This window comes from Argiope bruennichi, chromosome 11 (assembly GCF_947563725.1).
Source record: "Argiope bruennichi chromosome 11, qqArgBrue1.1, whole genome shotgun sequence".
NCBI classification, from domain to species: domain Eukaryota; kingdom Metazoa; phylum Arthropoda; class Arachnida; order Araneae; family Araneidae; genus Argiope; species Argiope bruennichi.
The window spans coordinates 5,434,071-5,447,766 of record NC_079161.1 but is presented as its reverse complement, the minus strand read 5'-3'; the positions used below and the strand labels follow the sequence as shown (position 1 = coordinate 5,447,766).

The 13,696-nt window shown below is 32.4% G+C and overlaps 2 protein-coding genes across 4 annotated transcripts in view; one reads left to right on the top strand and one right to left on the bottom strand.

Moving 5' to 3' along the window:
• The window catches only part of LOC129956903 (cuticlin-4-like), a 59,394-nt gene extending 53,907 nt beyond the window's left edge, over positions 1 to 5,487 (bottom strand). For both annotated transcript variants that reach the window (XM_056068917.1, XM_056068918.1), the window contains exon 1: positions 5,370 to 5,487. The gene's annotated coding sequence lies outside the window, so the exon portion shown is untranslated. The remainder of the gene's footprint in view (positions 1 to 5,369) is intronic.
• LOC129956904 (uncharacterized) overlaps positions 1 to 13,696 on the top strand; it is a 90,342-nt gene that overhangs the window by 58,318 nt on the left and 18,328 nt on the right. Inside the window, exon 1 of one of the 2 annotated variants that reach the window (XM_056068919.1) lies at positions 9,110 to 9,669. The exons of the other annotated variant lie outside the window; for it this stretch is intronic. Within the exon in view, the coding sequence (XP_055924894.1) occupies positions 9,634 to 9,669 (36 nt within the window). The 5' untranslated portion in view covers positions 9,110 to 9,633. Of the gene's footprint in view, positions 1 to 9,109; positions 9,670 to 13,696 lie in introns of those variants that run through there. 2 annotated transcript variants of the gene reach the window in all.

Sequence of the window (13,696 nt, the reverse complement as noted above, 5' to 3'; positions counted from 1 at the left end):
TTGTTTTTGTGTAAATTTTCGACATTAATTTGAAATAATTTTTCATTGAAGAAATCGAGATCAAAATGGTGACAGTCAAAATGAAATTAGAACAGTCAAATTGGGCTGAATTTTTAATACCGCTGATTTCATAAAATAAACTGTGCATTTATACATAACTGTGCACATACACCAATTTTGAATTGGCATAATCTGAATATGAATCTGAGAACGTGTTCTCCCTTCAACTTTCTCTTATGGTAAATGTAATGCTTTTAAGTAAAGATAGGAAAACTGAATACGGATTTTGGAAGTATTTTAAATTTCATCTATCTAGCTCTCCATCTTTTTGAGTTGTTGCGTTTTCAGGAACATGGTTAGAAGAGCAGACAGGTTTCTGAAATTTGACAGAAATTATTAAAATTCGAAAATTTAACATACCAAGCTCCATAACTGTCAATCTTGGCGTTTAACTTATTCAGTTCATAGATGAAAAAATTTTTTTCTCCTGAACTTATTGAGGATTCTAAATCTCAAGGTCAGATTTTTTTTTTATTTTTTTTTTGACGATTGTAATTTTTTTCTTATTATTTTGCAAATAAGAAAATGAAAAGCAAATTATTTCCTTGTGAAAATAAGGAAAACAACAATCAAGACAGCGTGCAGCTACAAATTTCCTTCTAAAAATATCAGCTTCTTTCAGTAGAAAACTGAAAGTTGTTTTCACATATCTCACTGAGCCCTGAATTGAATCGACTCCAATTCTTGAAAAACGACGTGGTTTTCAGATTGTTTTGGGTGATGGATTAATCTAAATGGGGAAGACAGGTCAGGCTCTGAAAATATCGTGCAAATATGTATTTCCAATTATCCGTCAGTAAAAATAGTGCATATTCGCATTTTTACTTTTTGTATAGAAATATACAATGTAATCGTCAAACAATTGGATCTCGAAATTGGATGCATCGTTTCCCAGGTGAAGATAGACCCCACCAAGTTCGAAACGCATATCTTTAGAGCTATGTGCGTAATACATAACTAAAAAACACAAGAATAAATTAAATGAATAATTAAATAAAACACAAGAATAAACGTGCGTCTTTATACTTCTGTTTACCAATCTGTAAATTAATTAAATAATAAATTAATAAATAGATATAATTAAATAACGCCACAAGCTGCAAGTGTGACATTGACTATTAATTAATAATTTAATCTATACTTATATTGTTCAATTTTTATGAATCGCTGAAGTTATTTGGTGAATAATGTAGATGCTTCGAATGCGATAATTTTAAATTTATATTCGAAACTCAATAGCATGAATATTTGCAAAAACATTATCGAATGAACTTAAGCTTTCTTTACACAAATGAAAACAAAATGTACGAAATCTCTTTTCTGTATCAAGAAATGAGCCAACTTTGAGTTAGATTCGTCACATTTGTGCTATCAAAGTTGACAATCGTATTGCATCTATGTGTTTTAGATCTCTTATTGGTAAATTCAAGGCTGATGGAAAAATTTCCAAAATTCCTAAAAAGAAAAAAAAAAGAATTTAATGAAGTGTGAATCATTTTGTGAAGTTATGCTGTGTATCAAACAATGGTAGGCAAAATATTAATTACCCGAAGCAAATGATTATTTTAAAAATCTTAAAAGAGATTTGAACCTCCAATCCAACGCATAGCAGCCTGGCCAATCTTTATTTAATGTTTCATATTTGCTCTTCATAATGCAGCAATGGTAAAATGCGCAGAAAAAGTATATTTAAAATTATCGCAATGAATTTATGTATGATATAAATCTGAAACTAAAATAATAAAAACTGTAAAATATATTTAAAAAATGTGATGTTTTGAAATATTTATTATAATTTTTTCTTAATTTCCCAAAATTGGTATTTATATTGAATTACAATATATATATATATATATATATATATATATATATATATATATATATATATATATATATATATATATATATATATATATATATATATATATATATATATATATATATATATAAGGTGCTATAAGGAGGGTCTCTTGATCCGGAGTTATCGAACAGAAATGAGTAGTTGCTAACAGAAAAGGAATTACGTAGTGAATTTGGTAGTTTCTAGGTCCAATAGTTTGTTCTATTTAAGTATTTTGAACGGTTTTTATATTATGATTAGAAAAATGTACATACAGTATCTAGCCTATAAAAATCATCATCCTACAATTTATTTGTAAAAATCACTTAACACTTTAATTCCGTTTACTTTCTGGGAATTGCGTCGCGGAGATGCTATGCTACAGAAAAAAACGAGAGCATTGCTTCGTTAATAATAATTGTGTTATTATTACTGCAAGTACAGTAGATAATAATATAATTGCTGCTCGTAAGGTAGATCGCCCGGGCAGTCAACCCTTTACGAATCTAGTTCATAATTTGTCACAGATTTGTACTGTTAGTCTCTTCTTAAATACACTCATATAGATTTTTTGCGTTTTTGAGTTTTAACTATCAGATACATACGAATTGACAGACAGAAGTCAATTCTCTCAAAGCTCTGATAAGATGTTAGATCGTTTTTCTAAATTATTTTATTCAGATGCATTTCATATCATTGAGTTTTAAATAATTGATTTTTTTTAATTATTTGTGTATGAAGATGGTTTAATTTTCTTCCTTGTTCTTTTGCATTGAATTAATACAGAGGGGGTACTTAATTAAAGTTTTCGTTAGAATTATGAGGTTTGTACAAAACGAAGCGCTATTGAAGTGTTTATCAAGGAAAAAAAAAAGAAAAAAGAAAAAGGGAAACTCCATTTTTTCATGTTTGCAGAAAACTATAAAATAAATCTAAAGATTTTAATTTTTAAGCAGCATGAAAATATTTTATTTCATGAATTTCCTTAAATGCATTTACGAATTAGAAAAATATTTTCACTCAAGGATATGTCTTATAGTTGACGTGGCACACGTGTGATTGTTCAAGCTACACCTTTCTTGCGACAAAACGTACGTCTTAAGTGGAAGAGAATGACAGTAGGCTTACTGAAGGATGTTTAACACAACGGGGGTAAAAAAATAGAAACAATTCTAGAAATTACCTGTACCTTGTGTCAATTTAACGAGACAGTCCGCTCGTTTTCTTAAGTAATACGAAAATTACACCCGAAATTACTTTCTTTTTGCGCCAAATGACTTTTTTGTATTCACAGGATGATGCAAGTCGCTCAGAACTTGCACAGAATAAAATTTTTGTAGCAAATTCTTCAAGCAGAGACTGAAAAGGCCTAATCTCTTTCTCTAATCAGAAATAATAAAACAAAACACAAACAATTTGAAATAAAATACCCTTGAATTCACATGGGTATTTAATTTTCAAATCGGTTTTGATTTATTTTTCTATTTGGAAGTTCCTTTTGGTTTCTAATCATCGAATTGAAAGTTTTATTAAACCACTCAGTTTTATTTTCTTATCATGTACGCAAAAAAAAAAAAAAAAAAAAATGCAATCATTAAAAATTTTGACAGTGAGATTTTGATAAATTTTCTGAACTTAAACCTGAAAGTCCTTATATCCGATCAAGCCTTTTTTTTTAAAAAAAATTAAGTCTGCTTGTCTGTCTGTGAATATTATAACGTTAAATACAATTAGCTAGAACGGTGAAATTTGATCTGTGACTTTTTCGCAAAATTTACGAATTAGTATTAAATTTTTGATGATGTCCATCTATAAGTGTCAACTAATTGGAAACATGCAATGAAATGGTATCGCAAAAAATCATGTTGCTATAAAAACAAATTAGAAGTGACAAAAAACGATTCTCGTGTCAAATTTAAAAAGATAAATAGAAGTACTTATTAATTAATGATAAAATTTCTATTCTGAAATCTAACAGCATGTCTGCGCTGAAATTTTAACAGCTCTCATTCTTTCTCTTATCTGAGAAAATACGATTCTACTCCCTTCCCACACATGCATATAAAAAAAAGAGTGCAGAAAAAACGCGATCGCAACATACGTTTTCCCCATTCACAAACACGAAAATTAAACTTAAAAATGAAATATAACTTCAAGTTATATTTTTATTCGCAGTAAGTAAACAGAGCAAATATATAACTTCCATTTTTACATAATGTAGCAAAATCATTTGTACATGTACTGAGTTTTCGTAATTTGTATACAATTTTTAAGTATGAATCTGATTTGTGAACGGAACTTGCTCACAAGTTGAACAGTAGAAATAAGCAGATGCTGAAACGGGTAACAGATGAAATCTCACCAATAGATTCCGTTGTTAGATCCATGGAACTGATTTATGGAGTAAGAATTTTGTGTATCCGAATCTGAGTATTACAGGCCTTTTTGGACTTGGACAAAATTCCGTCGCATTTTTCGCCACTACTTCCTTCGCTCGAGCAATGAAAATTATACAAGTAACACAAAAGTTCAATCTATATACATTATCGAACCATAATGTGAGAAAAAATTAATATATCTTAAACCCTATTCACTTAAAACACAAATACAATCCGAAATAAGGTTATTCATATAAAATTTATTTTTTATAGTTCGAAAATGTGAATGGTCTTCCAGCCAAGAAGTATAATTTATTTATTCTCTTTCTCTATTTCTAAAGTAGCTCTAAAAATGTGAAACATTTTCTGCACAATTAAGATACGAAAAAATAATATTTAAAAAAATTGACTAGATTAACAAGATTAATCTGTGACGATTTACTAGCAAATTTAAAGTAGGAAACAAAGTTAAAAGAGTGTAACTTTCAGAAAAAAAAAAAATGCTTATTTAGTATATTTTTCTTGTTTGCTCTTCTTCAGTAAGAAAAAGAAAATATTATTCTAAAACTTAATGACAAAAATTCAGAGAGCTATTTTTCAAAATGAATTCCTCATGGATATTAATCCAGCAATGGCTTAGTCAACAAACTGTTCATGCTCATATTTAATATAACTACAGCGTTTCTTTTCTCCATTACACAAAATGCAAACAAGTTGCAGTTCATGTTTCAACATGGCTATGTTTTTTCGTAGGCATTCTTTCAGTAAACTGCAGGATGTAAAAATGATTGCGTACAGAATGTGATAGCTGACTCAATCAAACCTAAAATATGGTTATACTGCATTGCTTCGTTTTAGAGATATTTAAATTTCATTCTCCGCCCCCCGAAATTTAAAAAAAAGTGCACAATTCAAGGAAGGGAGCAAAAATTTTAAATGAATCTCAGGCAGATATTCTTGCAGAGACTATCTCATCTGCAAATTGCTCATGTTTTCTGGAACTATTTATTTTCTACTTTACATCAGCTACAGGGAAGCAGTCTATGTTTTTCTAGAGATCAACAGCACGAACGTGAAAGAGATTCACTCACCTGGGCAGTGTCAGGCAGATTCCGCGTTCTGCCCCTTATTTGGCAAAAACCGCTCAGCAACTCTGCGCGGCGGGATGAGGTGTTCGCTTCTGCAATCCAAAACTCGTTCTGAAGCGGCTGACCTCAGTCGGGGCCGTTCTGGTTTTCCAGCCAGCCCACGTGACTTGGTGGGCCCACGCCGTTACCTGTCACACGTCGCGAACTCTATTGTTGAAGGGGGAGCTCATTGAAAGTTGGGCAATAACACTCCTTCTCCGCCTGGAAACGTGAATGATATTTCAAGAGCTGATGTCAACACTGACGGCGATCAAAAGCAACAGTGTTCCTCAGAGCCGAATGAACCCTTGCAGGGATTCTCAGGCAATGCAGATCTGTAGAAAAGCCAGATTGTCAAACAGGCAGCTGCCTATGGGTCCCATGAAACATCCAGTTAGTTTGCAATTATTAGGATGATCTTATCTTGCGCTGTCATTTGATTTACAATGGTTCTGCATTCGAATTTATTCAAATTAAAAGCAAGTGCCGTTTAAGTTTCAGAATGTTATTCTTAGAATATTTGTCATGTTTTGCAAATCAATGTGGTCTTTTATTTTATTTTTTATAGTAGAGTGACCGATTACAGTAGGCGATTTATAACTCAGCAGCCCTGACAAATTTTCTCTACTGTTATTGAAACAGAGATGATACTGCAACCAAAGTAGCTGGAAAATTTCGACCCCTTTGCATACGGAGATAAGGCAGAGGGAGATTCCCTTTTTAAAAGCACGCGAACCAGCAGTGACAGCTTTCACTATAACAAAAAGCTTGATCATGTGGTTACTTCATGAATATTATAAAGATGTTCCTTATTTCTGACAACCAAGTTGTTTGAAATGTAGGGACACAATTTATGTAGGGACATAATTTATTTTACCATTTGGCTTAAAATTATGTTTAAATTTTAGTAGTTTCCAAAATAAGAAACTGAAACCAAATGAAATAGATGAAAAACTGAAATATATGACCGCAATTAAATATATTTCAGTTTGTGAAACATTTATTACTTAAAATTGGTTATATAAATCGAAATTGATAAAAAAAAAAATATGGTCTTTGAAAACTAGCAATAGGAAAAGAGGGAATCAAAGATCAGAGTAGAATTAGGCCCCGCAGTGTCCTTTAGGCAGAACATGTCTCGAAGTCCCACACCCATTTCCCCAATTTCGTAAACAAAATATTTTTATCTTGTTTTTGATATAATCTCTAAATAATTTTTATATTTCAAGTAGAAAGCTTGACAAATTAGACTAAAAAAGTATTTAATTGTGGTCACCTTTAAAATAATTAGTTTCACTATTTCGTGTATAAAAAAATCAAAATTTTTTTAAATAATTTAAACAAAATGATTTCTGCAAAACAATCTAAATATTATTTAATTATAGGATCAGGTATTTTTTAAATTATCGAGCAATATATTTTTTTATAAATAAAGGCAATTAATTAACCCGTTAAGAACCGTGATAATGCGATTCTCCCTTCAGGGTCCGCGATCTCATATATGTGATCAGCCTTTCCCACTCCAGGGGGGCCGCGGTGGCCTGGTGGTAAGGTCTCGGCTTCGGAACCTGAGGGTTTCATGTTCGTGACCCGATTCCACCGAAGAACTGTCGTGTAAGGGGGTTCGTTGCACGTTAAATCCATCATGACCAAACGTCCTCCCGCTGGTGTGGAGAGGGGGGTGCTAGCTCAAGTGTCGTCCTTGTCATCTGACCGCGGTTCAAAATTACTAGATCCGTCCCAAAATAGCCCTAGTGTTGCTTCAAACGGAACGTTAATATAACTAAACTAAACTTCCCACTCCAGGAGCCCATGATTGCGCATACGTAATTTCAATTTGGAACGTTTTATTTAAATTTTTAAATGGCACTAGAAGGCGGTTGAAATCCGTTATAATTTCGAATAATGTTTCACAGAATATTGACCTTCAATATGCTGATTTGCTTCCGAGTTTTTTTTTTTTTTTTTTTTTTCTTTTTTTTTTTTTTGCATTTGATTTGGGTATTTAAACATATAAATAATTACACTTTTTCGGCTCTCTCGAGATGATTGGACATTTAAAGGACCTAGACTGACTGCGCTCTGAGTTCACATTAATATTTTGACTAAGATGGATAAAAGATCATGTATTGGTTTATATGGGTGTAGATTTATCGTTTACATTTGGAGTTTGCTAGATAGGTTCTTTTGTATATTTTGGGTTAGTTTTATTTTAGTCACTATGGCGAAAAGAGCAAAATTTTTAAATGAGAGTGAGATTTCTAAATTGACGAATGAATCAGATAGTTCTTAAAAAGAATAAAAACGGAAGTTATCTTATTGTAAATGCAAAACTATTCAACATAGGGCTTTGTCCTGAAATATGTTTTGAAATGTATCATAAACTTCAAACATTTTAGATATAATTAAGTAATTTTTTGCATTGCTTTCTAATATTTTGCATGTTTTGTATATTAGTAAGCAAATGTATGTATGTCATTTTCTGAACGTATATATTATACATAACTTCATTTATTAAAATGTTACTCTAATAAAAATGTTTCTTTATTTTATTTTATTTACTTTAAATTTCGCAATTGCTTTTTTTTTAAATATCACGACAATTTTATTACAGTATATTCAAATACTATCAATCATAATAAACTATAAATTTCAGCGTATTTATTTGCATTAATAATTTTATATGAATTTTTAATTAAAATTGGGCTTAGCGGGGAAAATTGCTCGGGCCAGTGGTTGCGTACACTCTCGGAGCTCGCGGGCCTGGGGGAATGCTTCTTTCTTCTTTCGCCGGTCCTGAAGGGGTTAAAAGTGTTTTAATGTTTTAAAATTTAAACGAACATGCTTTTCTTCATATGAATAAATTCGAGACTTGCCTAAACAAATAAAGACACAATAGCAAAATATTCTGAAAATAACATAAAAAAAAATCTTGAAATTTAGATGACCGAAAAAGGTTGGTGCACAGAGCAACTTTTTTACATTTTTTTTTTTTTTTGATATGTACAATTTACCTCTACTTTGCTTAATCTTGAGTACGCATGTTCGCAGGTACCTGATGGTATTGTTTCGACTCCTGGGTTGGAGTCCAAAATAGCGCATTCTGTCTCGAAATAGCCCTCATACTGCTCCAAATCGGACTATAAATGAGCATAACCATTGAAGAAGGGATTGCTCAAGAATTACTTCCGCTGTGAGTATAGCCTAGATGACTCCGTAAAGTAGGTTCCACGGTCTAATTTTTGGTTCAAAGTCGACATGGTTTCTATGTAGACTTAGGAACACATAACTTTGATTGATTAACAAAACCGGACCGTGTTTTCGTTGATTAACAAACCTTGTTTCATTAATGGTCATTATCATTCATGAAACCCACAATTTGTAAAAAATAATTATAAGTGCAATAAAGTGAAATAGGAATGGAGATTGCAATTTGAAAGAAAAAAAAAAAATGTTTGAATATGTTAGCTGAGTTCATCCAAATTTTCCTAATATGGCATATACTTGTCTCGATGGTATGATCCATCTATTGATCCAAATATAACATATGCTATACAATGACAAATACTTGTCTCGATGAGACAACCATTTGCCATTGTCCCGTTCGGGGCAAGTGATCTTCCTAAAGTAGGCGTGGCCTATCATTGTGTGTAATAGTAATAGTGAACGCTGCTTCAACTTGTACATGGGGATAGCCAACTCATAAAATGTTTGGCCAGTATGCGAATAAGAGGAAGTAAAGCGAAAAATAAAAACAAACTCTGTTACTTAAACTGCTAAATATCTCTCCTGGCCAACCATTTTCTATTTCGCTTGAAAAAAATTCATCATTATAATCCTATTTCATGATCATCACGACACAATACCCATCCCTTTTCTAAAGTGAAACTAGAAGTGGCATTATCTTGGAAGGAACCTTGGATTGAGGTGCTCGTAAGTCCTCGGTTGAAAATTAAAAGAACTGTCTCGAAGAAGCTTCGTGTTACTTCAAAGCGGGAGGGTTAACCAGCAAAGCAATCGCATGCTATTCGTTTCTCATCGCACTAGAGCTTATTCAAGATTGACTCGAATGCAATATTTATTGAGTTATGACTGCAATATCACGTGCCGCAACTACATTCTTATAGAGCTAGCACTTTTGTATCATTCCCTAACATTTTAGTGGAAAAATTGTTTACGTTTCATTTCGTCCACGCACGCAGGATTTATTGTGGTGAGACTTATCCAAATGGATGTTTCTACTGAACAAGATGAGGAAATCTGGGTAAGTGTACTTATTTTATTTAACGAGATTATCTTTAGAGAAGTAAAGGACAAATAAATTGAAGATAAATCTAAAAGTTTCGAATGTATTGCTTTGAGTATAAGCTGATTAATTTTTTTTATATTTAGTTCTTATTTGTCGCAACTTATCATCGACTTTAGGATGTTTCGACATTCAACCTTTTCGAGTCACTGAAAGATGACTCTTAAATTTATATTATAACTTTTATCATTAGTTAATGAACTCGCAAGCTTTTATTGGGAAAACGATTAAATGCAGAAGATCCAAAAATGTCTTTTAAAACTTAGAGTGGATCGGATATTTTGAAATTTACTGTTTCTACAGCAGGGCAAAGAACTACCTCATGTTCTACTGTTAAATAAACTTGAAAAGCGTGTCTAGATTTGAATGAAGTTAAATTTTTTTTAACGAACTTTTGGGTCATCTTTTGAAATCGTAGTCAGTCGATGAATTATCGTGGAAGAATAAAGAGTCATGATTCGTGATGTCTTATACATTGATAATCTTATGAATTAATAATTGAATTAATTGATGAATTAATAATTGCTTATGAACTAATAATAACTTATGAATGTATTTAAATTAGAATGCCATTGTCCAAATGTTAATATTTTTCATCCATGTCTCTGTATTGGCTTAATTTTTGCCCAATGACTTTTACTAAACACTATGAATATCGCTATTCTCTAAAATTTTGAATCCATTTCAATGCCAACTTCTAGGATGATCTACTAAACAATGGATAATGTCTTGTCGAGGGATCCAGTGAATCGTCTAAAAGGATGAAATTAGGTCCTTTTTAGTTATGGAAATGTGTTTTTTTATTTGAAATGTCAGTATGTCAAGAATATTTTACTAAATCTAACCAATAGAATCCAGAAACTAAGTACAAATAAAAATTTATTTTTCTTCCCCAACAGTAGGTTTCTTCTTTCCATAGTATAACAACAATTCTTCCTCCATTGGAAGAAAAAGAAATAGAAAGACTAATAAAAGATGGTTCATGACTCAATTAGAATTCGACTCGTTATCGAGGTTCGCGATATTTTCAATAAGATTTTCTAGTGATGCTCCGAACCATTCGAGGGCAAATGGGTACGTGTCTTAAAAATTAGGAAGTTAAAAGGTTCGTAAGAGTAAGTTATTGATCAGATACCACCTTGTTCAACAGTTAATTATCTGATCATTTTTATGCATAGTTCATTCCTATCGAATGCATTATCATTAAAATCCAAGGAAATAGCAAATCATTTCAAATAGGGATTAGAGGTAGAAAATAAATTCCCTTTATTGCATAAAATAATACCTCGGTTATAATGAGCTCAGAGTTACACTTGTTTAAGAATTTCTCATTTCCCCACCCTTTTCCATTTCCTTCTGTAGTTGTACAAGAGTTAAAAGCTACGAGAACGGAGGAGGGATGAGAAGGGATGAGAATTTCCTAAGTGTCGTGTGTATTTGATCAAAGGAAAGTTGGTTTGAAATCGCTTTTGAATTCGTAATTTCTGAAACAAAAACTGCCGTTTCGGAAAAACTTTCAATACAGATGCTGTTCCCTATGCGTAGACGATAATTGGCCTCATTTGAACTATCTCTAACAATATCCATTCTCATTTGTAAAGAAATGAAAAGGAATTGAAAATTTCGAAAATAAGTTACGGTTTTCACTACATTGCATGGACAAAATGTTACAAACGCGATAAACTAAATTTTTAAATGAGCAGATAGTTGGAGTTCTATGGATCATGATCGATGAAGAAGCTTAGAAATTTTCCAGAAGTCATGTCATGAGAACCCTTTTGAGGTAGATAATTTCTGAAAAGGAATTTGTGATATAACACCACAGCATAAAACTGTCAAGTTACAAGTGCAATTATTTCCGATGTATCAATAAAGTTGGATGGTCTGGTTTTAGGAACTCGCTTCCAATTCGATAGGGACGCAAATCTGAAACTCTTTGCATCGATGTGGTCGCGGAATGTTGAGAATGTACCCAATGGCTCAAAGATAATATTGATTACTATTTTCCCATCATTTATGGGGATTTTGAAGCTTGGACTAAGTCGCATATGCGCTCACTCATTAAATAGTGCCATTTGCTCTCGCATTGTAGGTTTATTGGGATTTAATTACATTTGGCAGAAAAACTTGGCGTGCATCTAGAGGGACTAGAGAAAATGCACATTTCTCGTATTGATAAGAGAATGATTGCTGATTGAGTTTTCTTTTTCTTGAAATATCCACCTTTTTTCTCATAGTAAAACTGATAGTTTCTCTTTAAGAACGGTAGGAACATTTTTGAAAGTTTACTTTAGATTAGGTGCTCGGTGTGTTTGCTTTTTTTTTTTTTTTCTCTCTGATATTTCGATCTGATTTTAAACATGAATAACAGTACGGAAGGGTTTTTTTTTAACTTCAAGAGGAAAGCCATCAGCTTTGTATAATGGATATCAATATCAGCAATTTAGCTGTATCCTTGAAAATGTCGTAACATGGCGCTGCATTAACGAAGAGTCCGAAAAGTGTAAAGGGCTACTGAAAACAAAAGACAACTGTGTTCTCTCTGAAATGAAATGAAAATAAAATAATACAATAATGAGAATAAAATAATTATTACATTTATAACCTTTCCTTTCGAACTACTTGGTTACAAAAAGAGACAAAGTTAAAAATCGTAATTATCATACGACTCGCATGACATGGCTAAGATTGTACCTTGATGATTACAGTTTCGGGTTATAGACCATAATCTAGACTTTCTATTGAACAGGAATAGGACCGTCTTTTAAATTTGAATACCATAGATCAGAAATTATTGGCTTTTCAACAGAATTGTAATTATGATCGTAATCGAAATTTCGCCAATGAAATTACTTATCAACCAGCCAATTTATAATTCACTTTAATACAGTACTCTACAAGATGATAAAAAAAAAAGTAAATATGATGCACTACTATGATGCAGTGTGGCGCTGGAATGCAATCACTAGTAACTTCTATTATGAGCTAAGTTCAGGATTTCCTAATTGTCTCGGTATGAATACTTGCGATCTAATATATGTATGGAACATTAAAAAAAAAAATGATAGTGTTTCAGTTAAAACCCTAATCATTTTGCTTCTCTTAAAGTATCTGAAATTATAATTACATAGTAAGTTCCAAATTAAAATAAAATTATTGGTAAAAGTGAATTTTAGTGTGCACCCAGCTCCGCCAACAATGCCAAGTCGCCAATAAAGATGGCGGACAAAATAAATAAATACTTCCGTGGAACAGTTACGGTTACTATTTCCCGCCATCTAACTAGAACTTTTTACTGATAAGTATTTTTTTTTTTCATACTGCCCGGTGCCTTCTACAGATGCCTTCGGCATCTGTAGAAGGCACCAGGCAGAATTTTTTAACTTAAAAAAAACATCCTACGGCTTCGCTAGCAGCGGGAGCGGGAACCTAGTAGCTTCGCTAGCACATTGAACATAAGGACTGTGTGGATAACATGAACTGTACATAATCAATTGAAAAGAAAGAATGAAGGATGTTGTACGAACGTATTTCAGAGGGAATGCTGCCCGGTGCCTTCTACAGATGCCGAAGGCATCTGTAGAAGGCACCGGGCAGGATTTTTTAACTTAAAAAAACATCCTACGGCTTCGCTAGCAGCGGGAGCGGGAACCTAGTAGCTTCGCTAGCAGATTGAACATAAAGACTGTGTGGAAAACAGAAACAGTACATAACCAAGAGAAAAGAAAAAACGGAGAAATAAGCAATCGGAACATTCTCCATACAAAATTTCAAACAAACATACTTTCCCCACCTTCATCAACTTGTAAAAGAATATATTCCACTCACCTTCCATCCATTCTGCCGGTTCGATATCAAACCATTCTCAATACAAAATTTCAAACAAGCATCCTTTCCTAATTTCATTAACTCGTAAAATATATATGTATGCATATTTAACTCGCTCTTCATCCATTCTACAGGTTCGAAATAATCCCGACATAAC